The 20,655-nt window shown below is 47.2% G+C and overlaps 1 protein-coding gene across 1 annotated transcript in view; it reads right to left on the bottom strand.

The window, feature by feature from the left end:
- The window catches only part of PM20D2 (peptidase M20 domain containing 2), a 51,642-nt gene that overhangs the window by 2,999 nt on the left and 27,988 nt on the right, over nt 1-20,655 (bottom strand). The window contains exons 5-6 of the mRNA XM_056566090.1: nt 14,234-14,369; nt 5,289-5,396 (exon numbers count right to left, since the gene is read on the bottom strand). Coding sequence (XP_056422065.1) covers nt 5,289-5,396; nt 14,234-14,369 — 244 coding nt within the window. The remainder of the gene's footprint in view (nt 1-5,288; nt 5,397-14,233; nt 14,370-20,655) is intronic.

The following is a 20,655-nucleotide window of genomic DNA, read 5'->3' as shown; positions in this document are numbered from 1 at the left end:
CAGATGTGTGGCATCAGAAAAGTGGCAGGATCAGAATAGTAGTTGAGGCAGGTAGGCAGAAGAAAATGGTCTCTTTTGTAAAAATGTTAGTGTGAACAAATAATTATTGAGGTATTTAATAATATGCTTAGGATAAAATATATGGACCCCAAATTTATTTTTTTAATCAAACAAAAGGAAAGGTGTGCAAAAAACACCATGTGCCACCTACACCACCAAGTATTGATGTGATGCAAAGACCTCTAAAATGTGGAAGGGAACAACGTTTGGTCCATTGTAACCGGTAGGGGAAAAAACTTCCCCTGTAAGGCCCTACTCTCGCATTATTAATTTGCTTCTTGGCAAATGTTACTCACCCTAAAAAGGGTGGCCTCAAACAGGAACCTCTCCCTATTTTTTTTTAGGTGGAAATAGGGATTGATTCCTGTGTGGAGCCGCCCTTTTTAGGACGATTAACACTTTCCTCAAAAAGGTGGAAGGAAACAACGTATTGTCCATTGTAGCAGGTGGGGGTAAAAACTTCCCCTTGTAGCAGGTGGGGGTAAAAACTGCTCCCTTGTCACCGGAGGGGAAGCGATCCGAGGCACGGGTCGTGCCCGCCCTCGGATTGCGCCCTATGTCACTCACCTCACGCCTCCGTCTGCTTCCTCCCGGCGCGCGCGGCCCCGCTCCCTAGGGCGTGCGCGCGCCGGCTTGCTAAAATTTAAAGGGCAGTGCACCACTAATTGGCGCCTGGCCCAATCGCTCCCAATCACTCCCATTCCTATAAAAACCCACTTCCCCTTCCTCTCCTTGCCGGATCTTGTTGCCTTGTGCCCAGTGAAAGCGTTATAGTGTGTTTCCAAGCCTGTGTACCCAGACCTTCTGCTGTTGCCCCTGACTACGAACCTCGCTGCCTGCCCTGACCTTCTGCTACGTCTGACTTTGCCTCTGTCTTGTCCTTGCGTACCGCGCCAGTCTCGGCTGCCAGAGAGGTCGAGTCGCTACTGGGGAACACGACCTGGTAGTTACCGCCGCAGCAAGTCCATCCCGGTTTGCGGCGGGTTCTGGTGAACACCGGTAACTGCTTAGAACCGATTCCCCAGTACGACCCGCGTCATCGCCTCTCTGGCACAGAGGATCCACCACCAGTGTCCTCATCAGCCGTTAATCCGGACCCTGACAGCCTTACTCTCACCCTATTAATTCCCTTCTTGGCAATTGTTTCTCACCTTAAAAAGGGTGGCCCCACACAGGAATCTCTCTATTTCTACCTAAACATCCTGGGAAATGGCAGTGTTTGTAGGGGGAAATAGGGAGAGGTTCCTGTGCGGGGCCACCCTTTTTAGGGCGAGTAACACTTGCCAAGAAGGGAATAATAATGCCAGAGTAGGGCCTTACAGGGGAAGTTTTTAGCCCCACCGTTTACATTGGACCATACGTTGTTCCTTTCCACCTTTTAGAGGTCTTTGCATCACATCAATACTTGGTGGTGTAGGTGGCACATGGTGTTTTTTGCACACCTTTCCTTTTGTTTGATTTAAAAAAAAAAGGGTACATATATTTTATTCTAGGAATATTATTAAAAGTTAAGTTTTATGTAATGCATATTCTCAATACTTACTTGTAGTCTGATGTGGAGGAATGTCTGTAACTGGGGAGCAGCGCTTTAAAAATGTTTAGCACTATCCATATTTGTGAAGTGTTCATGTGGCACCATGGTCAATGTACTCTGATGCATCAGGCATTGGTGGGTGGAAATCTTGGCTGATCCATGCCTGATTCATCTTCCCAAAGGTTAGTCTCTCCACATTTTTCGTGGACAGATGAGTTCTCCTTGGGGTGACTATGGCCCCCGCCGCACTAAACACCCTCTCTGATGGCACACTACTGGCTGGGCAGGACAGCTTTTCCAGGGCAAACTCTGCTAGTTGCGGCCAAAAATCAAGTTTGGCTGCCCAGAAGTCCAGCGGATCTTCAAGGTGTGTTGGTATGGTCATGTTAAGGTATTCCACCACCTGCTGGTTCAGGTCCTGCTCCAGGTCTACCTGCTGCTGATGAGTTGCTTCACTATACAGGTGAAGAAAGCTACTTATCAGCAACTGTAGGCTGAGTCTACTGCTGATGGAGCTGGCACTGCTCCTGCCACCCCACCCCTCTCCAGCAGCATTGGCAGTGGAAGGTGAGCGCAGAGGCCCCCCCCCCCCCCCCCCCCCCGAGTCAGACCTGCAAGAGGACGGCTTGGGACTCTCCATCTTGGCTCGGCACAAGCCATCTGTTCTCTGAAAGGTGCAGAGTCCACCACTTGAAAAGGGAGGGACTGCAGCACTAGCAACTTGGACAGCTTCTGCGCCATTGGATGAGTGGGCGCATACTGTTGTCTCTTGGACATGGCTTCGCCGATGGATTGCTGGCGGAATGACTGACTCGAAGTAGGAGGAGCAGGAGCATCTGGAGTGACAGAAGATGAGTATGCCACACAGCTCCCTTCGGCTGAGGTGGTGGAGCCTTGGCTAGCTGAAACAGGGAGCAGCGTGCCACTGGGTGATGCAGCAGGCTGGACCACCACATTGGAGCCACGGTTCCCCCAGGCCACTTTATGGTGACGCTGCATATGTTGACACAGGGCCAGGTGCCAATATTGGGACCCTGTCCACGCTTCACATTCTGACAACACAACTTGCATATGGCCATGTTAACCTCCTCCAGATGCTTGATGAAAAACTGCCACACCGCCGAGTAGCTGACTTTCCCACCAACAGTCCGCACTTATTGACAACTGCCAACCATGATACCACCTTGCTGGCTCAGCTGCTGCCTCACGGGGAACCTGCAACCCTCTTCTCCTGATGATGATGAAGCCCCTTCTGCACCCGGCTACCAAGTGTGATCGGCTTCATCATCATCGAGATGTGTCTGCACGTCACTGATGTCCGCCTCAGGTTCCTCAACAGTGTCTGCTTCAGGACCCTGAACGCTCACATTACTACTTCGCACGCCACTCTCCTCATCACAACTCGCCCGCCTAGTGGAGGAAGCGGCGGATGTCTCCTCCACATCTTGGCTGGGCAGTAGCTGCTGACTGTCCTCTAGATCGTCCTCACTAAATAGTGGAGATGAATCCACAGCATAAGATACTTCTGTGGGGGAGGGAAAAGCATAGGACAGAGGCAATGGGATGACAGGGACTGCTCCCGGGCCATGCCAAATGAGGGTTGTGTCTGAGGAACCCACCGACTGTTGACTGGGGGTGTCAGATGTCACTTGTGATGAAGTGGATGACCGTGTAAACCAATCGATAAAGGCAGATGGGTTGCTGGTCGAGACACAACCGCTAGCTAATACCGGGAGCTCAGGCCTCTCGCTGCTGCCACTCGCCCCTAATCTGCTGCAACCTCTGCCTGATGAATTTAGGCCTCTGCCACTCCTCTGTGCACATCCTGGCACTTCTCTGCCTGACATACTTAGTACGTATATTAGGGGAGTACAATACGCTCCACTACGCTTAAAACAGTATTTGTGTACAATGCCAGCCGGTGTTTACTGTTGCCTGGCCTTTCACAGTATCTAGGCCCTTAAGACTTTAACAGGAACAAAATAATACACCACTTAGATGCACATATGTGGTATGCACTTATGAGGGGGGGGGGGGCACTGCTCTCCAGTACACTTAAAACAGTATTTGTGTACAAGACCAGCCAGTGTGTACTTTTGCCTTTCCTTTCACAGTATCCAGGGCCCTTAAGACTTTAACAGGAACAAAATAGTACACCACTTAGATGTACGTATGTGGTATGCACTTATGAGGGGAGGACAATGCGCTCCAGTATGCTTAAAACAGTATTTGTCTACAACACCAGCAGGTGTGTACTTTTGGCTGGCCTTTCACGGTATCTAGGCCCTTAAGACTTCAACAGGAACAAAATAGTACACCTCTTAGATGTAGGTATGTGGTATGCACTTATGAGGGGAGGACAATGCTCTCAAGTACGCTTAAAACAGTATTTGTGTACAACACCAGCAGGACACACCAGTGCTGCAGCACACAGTCGCTGTGTACTATACCCAAAATTGAACTTTCTCTCTCAATCTCACTCCCTCCTCGCTGTAATAGAACGCTGTAGTGACTGGGAGGTGAATTGCTGCTGTAAAAATGCTTTTCTGTGCAACACACACTGCTCTCTGTCCCTCTCTCTCTCGGTGTAACAGAACGCTGATGTGACTGGGAGGTGAATTGCTGCTGGAAAAATGCTTTTCTGTGCGACACACAGAGCTGTCTGTCCCTCTCTATCTCTCTGCAATAAAAGGCTGAAGTGATTGGCCGCAAGATGGCTGCCGATTATATAGGGCTGTGACATCACAGGGATGTCTGGCTGCTTATAGGCTGCATGTTGCATGTGATTCAGGGTCATCCCTCCAACCTTTGTTCCTGCCTTTCCAGGATTCCTTGCCCCATGTCCTCACATGTGGATCCGTCATTTTAGATGCCCTGGAGCCTGCACCGCACTAAATGGAGTTTAATGAGGAGATTCACGATTGAATCACGGCGATATTCGCATTCGTTGCAAATCAAATTTTTCCTGAAATTCGTAATGAATTCGGATTTGTCAGATTCGATTCGCTCATCCCTAGTGGTCATGAATTTATCATCATTTATTGTCCCAAAAAAGTTGCAGAGCCATAAATAAGTCTCAGATCTACACCACCCCTGACCTGGCTTACAATCTGGCTGTGGACAGCAATAGTAAAAAGTAACAAAAATTGTTGAGCGGGTTAAAAAGTCGCAAAAAAAGACACAGAGGAGAAACCATGACATAGTGGTGTACTAAAGTGTAATTTAAAAAGAAAATGTGTAATAGCATCATGTTTATTGCCAGGCAACCATTCAATAAATTTGGTGCACATACACGTTGCCACCAAACAAATAAAATTAAAGGTTCACCTAAACTACCCTTGATAAATTCTCCCCATTATGTGTAGAACTTAACAATAATAAGAAAATGAAGGCTAAAACAAACAAAAACAAAAAACAATATAATGTAGATGTTCCCACCATACCATTAAAGGGGTTAACCTGCCAAAGAGCAGCACCCGCATTCTATGTGGCACTGCGTCTCCAGTTTCTGAAAGTTCTTTGTTTCTGGGAAACTGGAGGCGCAGCCCCTCATACATGGCATGCTACAGGTGCTGCACGAAGAACGCGGGGGGTTCCAAGTCTTAGGCCGGATAACCCCTTTAATAACCCTTTCATTACACACATAGCAATCTTCTATCCAATTAAGTATACTGTTGTCAATGTAAATATTTACCCGCAGCTTTAGTATATTCTTCAGTGTGATTGAGGGCATCCGAACCAATAAAAAAATAGGGATGAATGCCAGGAACTTCAAAGGTCACATTCCCAAAATCTGTTGAACCTAGAAATACATAATATGCAAAAAAATAATTGACCTCTGACATATTTTGAGAAATACATCTCCCAAAGCAAACTGACACAACCAATATACTGTTTACTGCACAGCGTAACTTCCTCTGACAGCATGGAGGTGGTCTGGGACATTGTCTGCTTGTCCTTACAACTTTCTGAGAAGCTGAAAGGAGGGACATTTAGGGTGCGTTCACACGGAGTAAATGAAGAGTAATTCACGCTGAAAAATTTAGGGGCGGAAAAAATGTAAAAAAATTTGTGAGAAATTCGCGGGAAATCTGTGCGGAATTGTGCGCGGACATGGGGAGAAAGAAGTGAAGGGTTTTTCAGCTATTTACGCACAAATTGCGTGCAAATTGCCCGCGAATTCCGCACGAAAATGATGTCGGGCGGAATTTTTTTTTACCATTGACTTCAATTGATTTCTGCTAGCGGATTCCGCTTGAAGAATGAACATGTTCTTTCTTCAAGCGGAACGGAATTCAGCGTCGGAATTCTGCTAGCAGAATTTCCGCAGTGTGAACAGGCCAACAGAAATAACATTAAAGTCAATGGGCAGAGGAGATGTGCATTAATTTGGAGCGGAGAATTCAAGAGGAATTACTCGAGCAAATTCCTCTTGAATTACTCCATGTGAACGCACCCTAAGGCTAGGTTCAGACTACGGAATCTCCGGGCAGAAAATTTCCGCCCGGAGATTCCAAGTTCCGCCTGCACCGACTGAATTAGTCGGCGCTAGGACCGCGCGGACACTGCAGTCTCCTATAGACTGCTATGTGTTCTGCTAGGATTTCAGCCTGAAAAAAGAGCAACCCCTTCCTTCAGGCGGAAATTTACTAGCGGATTTTTCTTCCGGATTTTCCGCTTCACAAATTCCGAAGTGTGAATTTGTGAACGGAAAACCATTCACTACACTATGCATTATAGTAAGCGGAATTTCTGCCGGAAATTTCAAAGCGAAAATTCCGGCGGAAATTCCGTAGTCTGAACCTAGCCTTATGGTTTACTTAGTGAACAATCTTGTTTTCAAGCCTGTCTTAACAGGTGAATAGCGTTTTTTATTTGCACATTGGCATAGTAATGTACACAGAGGTATATTACACCCAACTATCAAACATCACAATTGATAGCTTTCTAGAGCAATAAAGTAGTATTATTAAAGGGGTACTCCCGTCGAAACCTTTTTTTTTTATTTATTTTTTTTTAAATCAACTGGTGCCAGAAAGTTAAACAGATTTGTAAATCACTTCTATTAAAAAAATCTTAATTCTTCCAGTACTTTTTAGGGGCTGTATACTAAAGAGAAATCCAAAAAATAAATAAATTTCCTCTGATGTCATGACCACAGTGCTCTCTGCTGACCTCTGCTGTCCATTTTAGGAACTGTCCAAAATGGACAGCAGAGGTCAGCAGAGAGCACTGTGGTCATGACATCAGAGGAAATGCATTTCTTTTTTGGATTTCTCTTTAGTATACAGCCACTAAAAAGTACTGGAAGGATTAAGATTTTTTAATAAAAGTGATTTACAAATCTGTTTAACTTTCTGGCACCAGTTAATTTAAAAAAAAAAAAAAGGTTTCCACGGGAGTACCACTTTAATGCACATAATTGATCTGGTTAAAAAGAGGGATAATCGGGAGCAAAAAGGAACAGGGGGATTTTGTTCAAAAGAACGGACTGTCCTTCTATAGGAATATTCCTTTGGTGGTATGCTATTTTAACTGCCGCCTGCCGCACAACTACAACTCCAAGCATGCCCTTACTGTAAGGGCATGATGGGAGTTGTAGTCGTGCAGCAGGGGGTAGGTGACAAGCCTGTCACTCGCCCGGACATCTCCCGCACCACATGACTATAACTCCCAGCATGTCCTTACTGTAAGGGCATGCTGGGAGTTGTAATCGTGCGGCATGGGAGATGCGTGGGTGGGTGACAATAAATGTATTAGCCTATTTTTCTTTTTTTTTCTCATTTCATATCCATGTATCCTGTGGACTACTTCGGATTCGGCGGATTGCCTCGATGACCAGCATTTTTTTTCTTTCTGTTTAATGTTAATAAAATGGTTAACAAGGGGTTGTGAGGGAGTGTTTTTTTGGAATGAATTTAAAAAAAAATATTTTATTTACTCGACAGGCTTAGTAGTGGAAGCTGTCTAATAGACGGAGTGCATTACTGTCACGATGCCGGCTGGCAGGAGGTGGATCCTCTGTGCCAGAGAGGGATTGGCGTGGACCGTGCTAGTGGACCGGTTCTAAGTCACTACTGGTGTTCACCAGAGCCCGCCGCAAAGCGGGATGGTCTTGCTACGGCGGTAGTAACCAGGTCGTATCCACTAGCAACGGCTCAACCTCTCTGACTGCTGAAGATAGGCGCGGTACAAGGGAGTAGACAAAAGCAAGGTCGGACGTAGCAGAAGGTCGGGGCAGGCAGCAAGGATCGTAGTCAGGGGCAACGGCAGGAGGTCTGGAACACAGGCTAGGAACACACAAGGAAACGCTTTCACTGGCACGATGGCAACAAGATCCGGCGAGGGAGTGCAGGGGAAGTGAGGTATACATAGGGAGTGCACAGGTGAACACACTGATTAGAACCACTGCGCCAATCAGCGGCGCAGTGGCCCTTTAAATCGCAGAGACCCGGCGCGCGCGCGCCCTAGGGAGCGGGGCCGCGCGCGCCGGGACAGGACCGACGGAGAGCGAGTCAGGTACGGGAGCCGGGGTGCGCATCGCGAGCAGGCGCCACCCGCATCGCGAATCGCATCCCGGCTGGAGGCGGTATCGCAGCGCACCCGGTCAGTGGATCTGACGGGGGCGCTGCAGTAGCGAGAGTGTAGCGAGCGCTCCGGGGAGGAGCGGGGACCCGGAGCGCTCGGCATAACAGTACCCCCCCCCCTTGGGTCTCCCCCTCTTCTTAGAGCCTGAGAACCTGAGGACCAGTCTTTTGTCTAGGATATTGTCCTCAGGTTCCCAGGATCTCTCTTCAGGACCACAGCCCTCCCAATCGACCAAAAAAAAGGTTTTCCCTCTGACCTTCTTGGAGGCCAGTATCTCCTTTACGGAGAAGATGTCCGAAGAGCCGGAAACAGGAGTGGGAGAAACAAGTTTGGGAGAGAAACGGTTGATGATGAGTGGTTTAAGAAGAGAAACGTGAAAGGCATTAGGAATACGAAGAGAAGGAGGAAGAAGAAGTTTATAAGAGACAGGATTAATCTGGCACAAAATTTTGAAAGGACCAAGATAGCGTGGTCCCAATTTGTAGCTGGGAACACGGAAGCGGACATATTTAGCGGAGAGCCATACCTTGTCTCCGGGAGAAAAAATGGGGGGAGCTCTTCTTTTCTTATCAGCAAACTTCTTCATGCGTGATGAAGCCTGTAAGAGAGAATTTTGGGTCTCTTTCCATATGGTGGAAAGATCACGAGTTATTTCATCCACAGCGGGCAAACCAGAGGGCAAGGGAGTAGGGAGGGGGGGAAGAGGGTGACGGCCGTACACCACGAAAAATGGGGATTTGGAAGAAGATTCAGAGACTCTGAAGTTGTACGAGAATTCGGCCCATGGTAGAAGATCTGCCCAGTCATCCTGGCGGGAAGAAACAAAATGCCGTAAATAATCACCCAGGACTTGGTTAATTCTTTCTACTTGCCCATTGGATTGAGGATGATAAGCAGAAGAAAAGTTTAATTTAATCTTGAGTTGTTTACAGAGAGCCCTCCAGAATTTTGACACGAATTGGACGCCTCTATCCGAGACGATCAGCGTGGGCAACCCGTGAAGACGAAAAATGTGTACAAAAAATTGTTTTGCCAACTGAGGCGCTGAAGGAAGACCAGGAAGAGGAATAAAATGTGCCATCTTGGAAAATCGATCAACGACCACCCAAACAACAGTGTTGCCACGGGATGGGGGCAAGTCTGTAATAAAGTCCATACCAATCAGAGACCAAGGCTGTTCGGGGACAGGCAGAGGATGAAGAAGACCAGCAGGCTTCTGGCGAGGAGTCTTATCCCGGGCACAGACAGTGCAGGCCCGCACAAAATCAACAACATCCGTCTCCAAAGTCGGCCACCAATAGAAACGAGAGATGAGTTGCAAGGATTTCTTGATGCCCGCATGGCCTGCGAGATGGGAGGAGTGACCCCATTTGAGGATTCCGAGGCGTTGGCGTGGAGAGACGAAGGTCTTCCCTGGAGGAGTTTGCCTGATGGAGGCTGGAGAAGTGGAGATCAGGCAGTCAGGAGGAATGATGTGTTGCGGAGAGAGCTCTATTTCCGAGGCATCCGAGGAACGAGAGAGAGCATCGGCCCTAATGTTCTTATCGGCAGGGCGAAAGTGAATTTCAAAATTAAACCGGGCAAAGAACAGAGACCACCTGGCCTGGCGAGGATTCAGCCGTTGGGCAGACTGGAGATAGGAGAGATTCTTGTGATCGGTGTAAATAATAACTGGAAATTTTGATCCCTCCAGCAGATGCCTCCATTCCTCAAGTGCTAATTTAATGGCCAGTAGCTCTCGATCCCCGATGGAGTAGTTCCTCTCCGCCGGACAGAAGGTCCTAGAAAAAAACCACAAGTAACAGCATGCCCGGAAGAATTTTTTTGTAGAAGGACCGCTCCAGCTCCTACTGAGGAGGCATCAACCTCCAATAGGAAGGGTTTAGATGGGTCAGGTCTGGAGAGCACGGGAGCAGAAGAAAAGGCAGACTTGAGCCGTTTAAAGGCGTCTTCCGCTTGAGGAGGCCATGACTTAGGATTGGCATTCTTCTTGGTTAAAGCCACGATAGGAGCCACAATGGTGGAAAAATGTGGAATAAATTGTCTGTAATAATTGGCGAACCCCAAAAAACGTTGGATAGCACGGAGTCCGGAGGGGCGTGGCCAATCTAAGACGGCAGAGAGTTTGTCTGGATCCATTCGTAGTCCCTGGCCAGAGACCAAGTATCCTAGGAAAGGAAGAGATTGACATTCAAACAGACATTTCTCCATTTTGGCATAAAGTTGATTGTCACGAAGTCTCTGAAGAACCATGCGGACATGCTGGCGGTGTTCTTCTAGGTTGGCAGAAAAAATCAGAATATTGTCCAGATACACAACAACACAGGAATATAAGAGATCACGAAAAATTTCATTAACAAAGTCTTGGAAGACGGCAGGGGCGTTGCACAGGCCAAAGGGCATGACCAGATACTCAAAGTGTCCATCTCTAGTGTTAAATGCCGTTTTCCATTCATCCCCCTCCCTGATGCGGATGAGATTATAAGCACCTCTTAAGTCCAGTTTGGTAAAGATGTGGGCACCTTGGAGGCGATCAAAAAGTTCAGAGATAAGAGGTAGGGGGTAGCGATTCTTTACCGTGATTTTATTAAGTCCGCGGTAGTCAATGCAAGGACGTAGGGAGCCATCTTTTTTGGACACAAAGAAAAATCCAGCTCCGGCAGGAGAGGAGGATTTGCGGATAAAGCCCTTTTTTAAATTTTCCTGGATGTACTCGGACATAGCAAGAGTCTCTGGGGCGGACAGAGGATAAATTCTGCCCCGGGGTGGAGTAGTGCCCGGGAGGAGGTCAATAGGACAGTCATAAGGCCTGTGAGGAGGTAGAGTCTCAGCTTGTTTTTTGCAAAATACGTCAGCATAGTCCATATAGGCCTTAGGGAGACCGATTACAGGGGGAACCACAGGGTCACGGCAGGGAGTACTGGGCAGTCCTTGAAACAAGAGGTACCCCAGCTCTTGATCTCCCCTGTGGACCAATCCAGGGTTGGGGAATGGTGTTGAAGCCATGGTAGTCCAAGGAGAATTTCGGAAGTGCAATTGGGGAGGACCAAAAACTCAATTTTTTCGTGATGAGGTCCGATGCACATTAGGAGGGGCTCCGTGCGGTAACGTATGGTACAGTCCAATCTCTCATTGTTAACACAATTGATGTAGAGGGGTCTGGCGAGACTGGTCACCGGGATGCTGAACCTGTTGATGAGAGAGGCCAAAATAAAATTTCCTGCAGATCCGGAATCCAAGAAGGCCATAGTAGAGAAGGAGAAGGTAGAGGCAGATATCCGCACAGGCACCGTAAGACGTGGAGAAGCAGAGTTGACATCAAGGACTGTCTCACCTTTGTGCGGAGTCAGCGTACGTCTTTCCAGGCGGGGAGGACGGATAGGACAATCCTAAGTGTTCGGTACCGGCACAGTACAGGCAGAGATTCTCCATGCGGCGTCGTGTCCTCTCTTGAGGTGTCAGGCGAGACCGGTCAACTTGCATAGCCTCCACGGCGGGAGGCACAGGAACGGATTGCAGAGGACCAGAGGAGAGAGGAGCCGGGGAGAAAAAACGCCTCGTGCGAACAAAGTCCATATCCTGGCGGAGCTCCTGACGCCTTTCGGAAAAACGCATGTCAATGCGAGTGGCTAGATGAATGAGTTCATGTAGATTAGCAGGGATTTCTCGTGCGGCCAGAACATCTTTAATGTTGCTGGATAGGCCTTTTTTAAAGGTCGCGCAGAGGGCCTCATTATTCCAGGATAGTTCTGAAGCAAGAGTACGGAATTGTACGGCGTACTCGCCAACGGAAGAATTACCCTGGACCAGGTTCAGCAGGGCAGTCTCAGCAGAAGAGGCTCGGGCAGGTTCCTCAAAGACACTTCGAATTTCCGAGAAGAATGAGTGTACAGAGGCAGTGACGGGGTCATTGCGGTCCCAGAGCGGTGTGGCCCATGACAGAGCTTTTCCAGACAGAAGGCTGACTACGAAAGCCACCTTAGACCTTTCAGTAGGAAACTGGTCCGACATCATCTCCAAGTGCAGGGAACATTGTGAAAGAAAGCCACGGCAAAACTTAGAGTACCCATCAAATTTATCCGGCAAGGATAGTCGTAGGCCTGAAGCGGCCACTCGCTGCAGAGGAGGTGCAGGAGCTGGCGGAGGAGATGATTGCTGAAGCTGTGGTAGTAGCTGCTGTAGCATCACGGTCAGTTGAGACAGCTGGTGGCCTTGTTGCGCTATCTGTTGTGACTGCTGGGCGACCACCGTGGTGAGGTCGGCGACAACTGGCAGAGGAACTTCAGCGGAATCCATGGCCGGATCTACTGTCACGATGCCGGCTGGCAGGAGGTGGATCCTCTGTGCCAGAGAGGGATTGGCGTGGACCGTGCTAGTGGACCGGTTCTAAGTCACTACTGGTGTTCACCAGAGCCCGCCGCAAAGCGGGATGGTCTTGCTGCGGCGGTAGTAACCAGGTCGTATCCACTAGCAACGGCTCAACCTCTCTGACTGCTGAAGATAGGCGCGGTACAAGGGAGTAGACAAAAGCAAGGTCGGACGTAGCAGAAGGTCGGGGCAGGCAGCAAGGATCGTAGTCAGGGGCAACGGCAGGAGGTCTGGAACACAGGCTAGGAACACACAAGGAAACGCTTTCACTGGCACGATGGCAACAAGATCCGGCGAGGGAGTGCAGGGGAAGTGAGGTATACATAGGGAGTGCACAGGTGAACACACTGATTAGAACCACTGCGCCAATCAGCGGCGCAGTGGGCCTTTAAATCGCAGAGACCCGGCGCGCGCGCGCCCTAGGGAGCGGGGCCGCGCGCGCCGGGACAGGACCGACGGAGAGCGAGTCAGGTACGGGAGCCGGGGTGCGCATCGCGAGCGGGCGCCACCCGCATCGCGAATCGCATCCCGGCTGGAGGCGGTATCGCAGCGCACCCGGTCAGTGGATCTGACGGGGGCGCTGCAGTAGCGAGAGTGTAGCGAGCGCTCCGGGGAGGAGCGGGGACCCGGAGCGCTCGGCGTAACAATTACTAAGCCTGGGCTTAGCGTTAGCCCCAAAAACAGCTAGCGCTAACCCCAATCATTACCCCGGTACCCACCGCCACAGGGGTGGCGAGAAGAGCCAGTACCAACAGGCCTGGAACGTCGAAAATGGTGCTCCTGGGCCTAGGAGGTAAAATGCTGGCGTCATTTATGCTGGTGAGGGCCAGTAACAATGGTCCTCGTCCACCCTGGTAATGTCAGGTTGTTGCTGCTTGGTTGGTATTTGGGAACCCATGCCAACCAAGCAGCAACAGCCTGATGTTACCAGGGTGGGCGAGGACCATTGTTACTGGCCCTCCTGAGCCTAAATAACGCCAGCCTGTTACCGACCTAGGCCCAGGAGCGCCATCTTTGATGCTCCAGGCCTGTTGGTACCGGCTCCTCCCGGCACCCCTGTGACGGTGGGTACCAGGGTAATAATTGGGGGTTAGCGCCAGATGTTTTTTGTGGCTAACACTAAGCCCGGCTTAGTAATGGACTTCGTCTATTAAACAGCTTCCACTACCAAGCCTGTAAAGTAAATGTTAAAAAACACAACATGTTTAAAAATAATTAAAAAAATAAAACACTCCCCCAAAATCCCTTGTTAACCCTTTTATTAACATTAAACAAAAACAAAAACGCTGGTTACTGTACTCCACCGAAACTAAAGTAATCCACATTATACACGTATCTGAAATGAGAAGTAAAATAAAAACAAACAGAAAATGGGTTAGTACATCTAGGGGAAAAAAAGTGGTAAAAAAAATTTGATAAACACATATATAAATATATATATATATATATATATATATATATATATATATATATATAAAACATTTTTTTCAAAGCTACAAATTGGTGTTCTGAAGTCATTTATTGGTTTTTGCTTATGTGTGCCAAATTTATCAACTCCCTGTGATAGTAGTATAACAAATGTGTCACACATAAGCAAAACCAAAAGCAAGAAAAAAATGCCTACAGAACTTGCTTACCAAAGATAAATGTCCCTGTAAACGTTTACGCACACTCAAACTTTACCTGACAGGGCATTTAGCACCAGGTCATCGGTGGTAAACTGCATTCCCAGTTGTTTGCCATTCTCTGTGTATGCTTTCGCAAGAGTTTTATTTGGAAGAACATTATCATAATCATGACTATAAGAGCATATCTCCACCTAGAAGGGATAGATTGCCATAAGCAGCAGGAAGATATAAATCAGCAGTGTGTTAGTCTACAGTTAAAAAGATAACTTCTAATGGCTTCTAAATAGGTTGGAAATGCTGGCATTTGGACTACATTAAGTTTTTTGTTAGGTATGGAATCAACAGAGTAATCTACAGATAAGTACAAGGATGATTTTCCTGCCTGTAAAGTCACGAAACAATGTGATTATAAAACAACACAAAGATTTAAAAAAACAATACAAGTTGACTGAGCTAGACTGCAACACCAGTCATGTAACCCTAGATCCTTAGATTCACTAAATGGCAAAAGTATGTGGATGTTCCCCTAATTATTGGGTTTATTGCAAACAGATATATAAAATCAAGATTACAACATTAATAAACATTGGTAGAAGTATGGATTGTATTGAAAGGGATGCTGCCTTTGCCACTAGTCAGTTTGTTAACTTTGGGATTTGCTCTGGTCAACTTATGGTCGAATAGATAGATGCACACAAACCAAAGATCTATTCATTATGCATTCACAATGCTAAGGAAAATCTGGAGTGGTAAAAAGCAGGCTACCGCTGGACTCTGGAGCAGTTAAAATGTGTTTTCTGGTGTCATAAATCATGTTTTATTATCTGGCAATCTCAGTCTGAATTCACCCATATTTTGGGCCTCCTGATATTGGTAAAACTACTGACTATATTTAGGCCCAAAATACTGTGTGTGAATCCAGCTTGATAGACAATTCTGGGTTTAGCAAATGTTAGAATTTGGTCCCTCATTTGAACTAAAGCATGATTTTAATGCTACAGCATACAAAAACCATGTGAGAGACCTGAATTCTTCAAACTAAAAGATGCTATACTCTACCTGTATTAGGGTGGCATCACCTGGTCGACCCTACTATTCAGCCCCCTCCTGCTTCCCTGCTGTTTTTCTTTCATCGGTTCTGGTCCACAGAATCAGAGCAGAGGCAGAAAAACTTAAAGAGACTCTGACAACTAGTTCACCCGCACTAAACCCAGTATAGTGGGTTATAGTGCTGGTAAACAGCTGTAAAATGAGGGGTTACTCATCAAAATCTGTTGGTTAGATGTGTTCTTCTTGTAAATAATTTAATTCCTAATGTGCCCGAGCGCACATTGGAGGCGGGGAGCCAGCTGGCTAAGCTCCCTTGTCTCCTCCATACTCCCCCATCGGCCTGTCCCCTCATTATTATGCTAATGAAGGCTGCTGGTGTTAACACACAGAGAGCAGAGCGCTCACCTGCAGCCTTGATTAGCATTTGAATGAAGAAACAGGCTCGACAGGGGAATATGGAGGAGACACAGGAGCTCAGCAAGCCGGCTCCCCGCCTCCAATATGACCTGGGACGCATTAGGAATAAAACTTACAATTAGGAATAAAACTTAAAATTAGAAGACACAGCATCTAACCAGTGAAATTTAGTGAGTAACCCCTGATTTTACAGCTGTTCACTCGCACTATAACCTAGTATACTTGGTTTAGTGCGTGTGAACTAGCTATTAGATTCTCTTAAAAGTGTACCTGTTATTTGCAAAAAAAATTACATAATGTAGATAATAACAGTCTACTTATAATTGTAATAATCAATGGTTAAAAAAAATTTGTATATTTCTGGGTGAAAAAAATCCTGTCCTCTCTCTGCAGCTGTGTCTCTGTGCAGAGACAAAATACAGGAAGTGTAGGCAAACCTGCAAGGCTCTGTACACTGAGGACAAGCATTTAAATTAATAATATATGACATTTATTCAAGATATGTCAAACTGCTTAAGCCAGTCTTTGGTCCATCTAGATAGCACAATGATAAATAAGATGCAGATGGAGGAACATGTGTAGTGTGTTACTGCCAGAAGTGGCATTACATGAAAAGTCATTTGGGAACCAATAGCCAGGTCCTGTTGCTGATCTTAGCCAAATCCAGCTCACCAATACAGAGCCAGAACTCCTATCATTAAAGGTGTACTCCGGTGAAAACCTTTTTTCTTTTAAATCAACTGGTGGCAGAAAGTTAAACATATTTGTAAATTACTTTTATTAAAAAATCTTAATCCTTCCAGTACTTATTAGCTGCTGAATGCTACAGAGGAAATTCCTTTCTTTTTGGAACACTGATGACATCACGAACACAGTGCTCTCTGCTGACATCTCTGTCCATTTTAGCAACCATGCATAGCAGATGCATAGCAGATGTATGCTATGGGCAGCATGGTGGCTCAGTGGTTAGCACTGCTGCCTTGCAGTGCTGGGGACTTGGGTTCAAATCCCACTAAGGACAACAATAAATAAAGCATTATTATTTTTATAATAATGTCAGCAGAGAGAACTGTGGTCGTGATGTCATCAGAGAGCATTCCAAAAAGAAAAGAATTTCCTCTGTAGTATTCAGCAGCTAATAAGTAAAGGAAGGATTAGGATTTTGTTAATAGAAGTAATTTACAAATATGTTTAACTTTCTGCCACCAGTTGATTTAAAAAAAAAAAAAGGTTTTCACCGGAGTACCCCCTAGAGAATTACAAGTTCACCCAGTGAAGAAGGAAGCACTGCTCACTGCCCACCTCCTAGAAGAAGGAGGAGGGAGGTAAGGACAAACTGGAGAAGTTATTTAACTCAATGGGGGAGATTTATCAAAACCTGTCCAGAGGAAAAGTTTCTAAGTTGCCCATACCAACCAATCATATCGCTTCTTTCATTTTTGAAAAGGCCTCTGAAAAATAAAAAAATCTATCTGATTGGTTGCTATGGGCAACTCAGCAACTTTTCCTCTGGACAGGTTTTGATAAATCTCCCCCTATATGTCTATACATGTTTGGGTTTGTGTGCCTGTGTGAGTGTATATATGTACTAAAAAGGAATATACACTCAATACTAATATGCAAAAATAATGTTCTATTTTTGCATATTAGTACTAAGTGCATATTCTTCTGGTATACAGTAAAGAAAAAAATGTTTTCATCCCCTGGTAATTTTGTATGTTTGCCAACTGACAAAGAAATTGAGAGACAGTAAAACATAAAAAACAAAAACAAAAAAAAAAAGATTTTTTTTTTAATAATTTATATTTATTGTGTCACCTAGATTTTTTCTTATTAGAGACAGAAATTGAAAGATGTTCTCTTTCTATTTTCTAATTGTAACGTTATATTTATTTATTTGTTTGTTTGCACATTTTTATAGGGGTTGTCATCTTGCCTGAGCTGTTTTTAACAGCATTTAGAGATATGCTTTACAGCTGGACCCATGGGCCATAGACAGACTGTAATGACTGGTTTTGTCTGCACCTATAAGGTTAATTCTGCATAGCTCTGTTGTTTATGTTGGTTGCTGGGACAACACCCTGACCTGCTTGGGTGTGGTTTCTTCTATCAATCAGGATTCTCCTTTCACCTACACTCTCATATATAAGGAAGTCACTTTCACTTGTGCTTTGCTTGTGAAAGTTACCTGTTGACTGAAGGTAGCACTCCCTGTATTCCTATTGTCTATTCTGATACTCTGATCTTTTGGCTTGGTTCTTGACTTCTCTTCTGGTATTTGCATTGTTACTCTGCTTTCTCCTGTTACCGAACTTGAATAGTCTGACTACGATTTGACTGTGTTTGTTTTAGTGTATCTGTGTTACGCCGAGCGCTCCGGGTCTCCGCTCCTCCCCGGAGCGCTCACAGTGTTCTCCTGTTCGCAGCGCCCCGGTCAGACCCGCTGACCGGGTGCGCTGTGATAATGTCCCTAGCCGGGATGCGATTCGCGATGCGGGATGCGCCCGCTCGCGGTGCGCATGCCGACCCGCCTATCAGACTCGCTCCCCGTCTGTGCTGTCCCGGCGCGCGCGGCCCCGCTCTCTTTGCGATTTAAAGGGCCGGTGCGCCACTGATTGGCGCATGGTTTTTAATTAGTGTGTTCACCTGTGCACTTCCCTTTATTACTTCACTTCCCCTGCACTTCCTTGCCGGATCTTGTTGCCATTGTGCCAGTGAAAGCGTTCCTTGTGTATCCCTAGCCAGTGTTCCAGACCTCTTGCCGTTGCCCCTGACTACGATCCTTGCTGCCTGCCCTGACCTTCTGCTACGTCCGACCTTGCTCTTGTCTCATCCCTTGTACCGCACCTATCTCAGCAGTCAGAGAGGTTGAGCCGTTGCCGGTGGATACGACCTGGTTGCTACCGCCGCTGCAAGACCATCCCGCTTTGCGGCGGGCTCTGGTGAAAACCAGTAGCAACTTAGAACCGGTCCTCCGACACGGTCCACGCCAATCCCTCTCTGACACAGAGGATCCACCTCCAGCCTGCCGAATCCTGACAGTAGATCCGGCCATGGATCCCGCTGAGGTCCCGCTGCCAGTTGTCGCTGAACTTACCACGGTTGTAGCCTAGCAGTCGCAACAGATAGCGCAACAAGGCCACCAGCTGTCTCAACTGACTGTGATGCTACAGCAGCTTCTACCACAGCTTCAGCAACCATCTCCTCCGCCAGCTCATGCACCTCTTCCGCAGCGAGTGGCCGCATCCAGCCTCCATTTATCATTGCCAGACAAGTTTGATGGGGACTCTAAACTTTGCCGTGGTTTTCTCTCGCAATGTTTCCTGCATTTGGAGATGATGTCGGACCAATTTCCAACTGAAAGGTCAAAGGTGGCTTTCGTGGTCAGTCTTCTGTCTGGGAAAGCCCTGTCATGGGCCACACCGCTCTGGTACCGCAATGATCCTGTCACTGCCTCTGTACACTCTTTCTTCGTGGAGATTCGAAGTGTCTTTGAGGAACCAGCCCGAGCCTCTTCTGCCGAGACTGCCCTGCTGAACCTGGTCCAGGGTAATTCTTCAGTAGGCGCGTACGCCATCCAATTCCGTACTCTCGCCTCCTAATTGTCCTGGAATAACGAGGCCCTCTGCGTGACCTTCAAAAAAGGCCTATGCAGTAACATCAAAGATGTGCTGGCCGCACGAGTAATCCCTGCTAACCTGCATGAACTTATTCATCTTGCCACCCGCATTGACATGCGTTTTTCCGAAAGACGTTAGGAGCTCCGCCAGGATATGGACTTTGTTCGCACGAGGCGGTTTCTCTCCCCGGCTCCTCTCTTCTCTGGTCAGCTGCAATCTGTTCCTGTGCCTTCCGCCGTGGAGGCTATGCAAGGTGACCGGTCTTGCCTGACACCTCAAGAGAGGACACGCCGCCGCAATGAGAACCTATGCCTGTACAGTGCCAGTACCGAACACTTCTTGAAGGATTGTCCTATCCGACCTCCTCATCAGGAAAGACGCACTCCGATTCTGCACAAAGGTGAGACAACTCTAGGTGCCGGTGCGGATTTCTTCTTCTAACTTCTCCTTCTCAGCTGTGGCCTTCTTGGATTCCGGATCTGCAGGAAATTTTATTTTGGCCTCTTTCGTTAACAGGTTCAACATCCAAGTGACCAGTCTCGCCAGACCCCTCTACATCGCCTCTGTTAATGATGAAAGATTGGACTGTACTGTGCGTTACCGCACAGAACCCCTCTTAAAGTGCCTTGGACCCCATCACAAAAAATTGAATTTCTGGTACTTTCTAACTGCACCTCTGAAATTCTTCTTGGACTACCTTGGCTGCAACGCCATTCCCCTACCCTTGACTGGACCACCGGGGAAATCAAGAACTGGGGTACTGCTTGCCACAAAAAATGCCTTATGTCTGCTCCCAGTCCTGCCAGTCAAAACCCTATGGCTCCTCCGATACCAGGTCTCCCCAAGGCCTATCTGGACTACGCTGATGTTTTTTGCAAAAAACAAGCAGAGACTTTGCCTCCTCACAGGCCTTATGACTGTCCTATTGATCTCCTCCCTGGTACTACTCCACCCCGGGGCAGAATCTATCCTCTGTCTGCTCCGGAAACACACAAGCCATGACAGAGTACATCCAAGAAAATTAAAAAAGGGGATTTATCCGCAAGTCTTCCTCCCTTGCCGGAGCAGGGTTCTTCTTTGTCTCCAAAAAAGACGGTTCCTTACGACCATGCATTGATTACCGCGGTCTTAATAAAATCACTATAAAAAAACGCTATCCCCCTGCCTCTTATCTCGGAACTCTTTGACCGCCTACGTGGCGCCAACATCTTTACCAAATTGGATTTAAGAGGTGCATATAATCTCATCCGCATCAGGGAAGGGGACGAGTGGAAGACCGCGTTTAACACCAGAGATGGACACTTTGAATATCTGGTTATGCCCTTTGGGCTTTGCAACGCCCCTGCCGTCTTCCAGGACTTTGTAAATGACATTTTTCGTGATTCATTAT

This window comes from Hyla sarda, chromosome 3 (assembly GCF_029499605.1).
Source record: "Hyla sarda isolate aHylSar1 chromosome 3, aHylSar1.hap1, whole genome shotgun sequence".
Lineage (NCBI taxonomy): Eukaryota > Metazoa > Chordata > Amphibia > Anura > Hylidae > Hyla > Hyla sarda.
The sequence above is the reverse complement of the archived record's forward strand: the minus strand, read 5'-3'. Positions and strand labels throughout refer to the sequence as shown.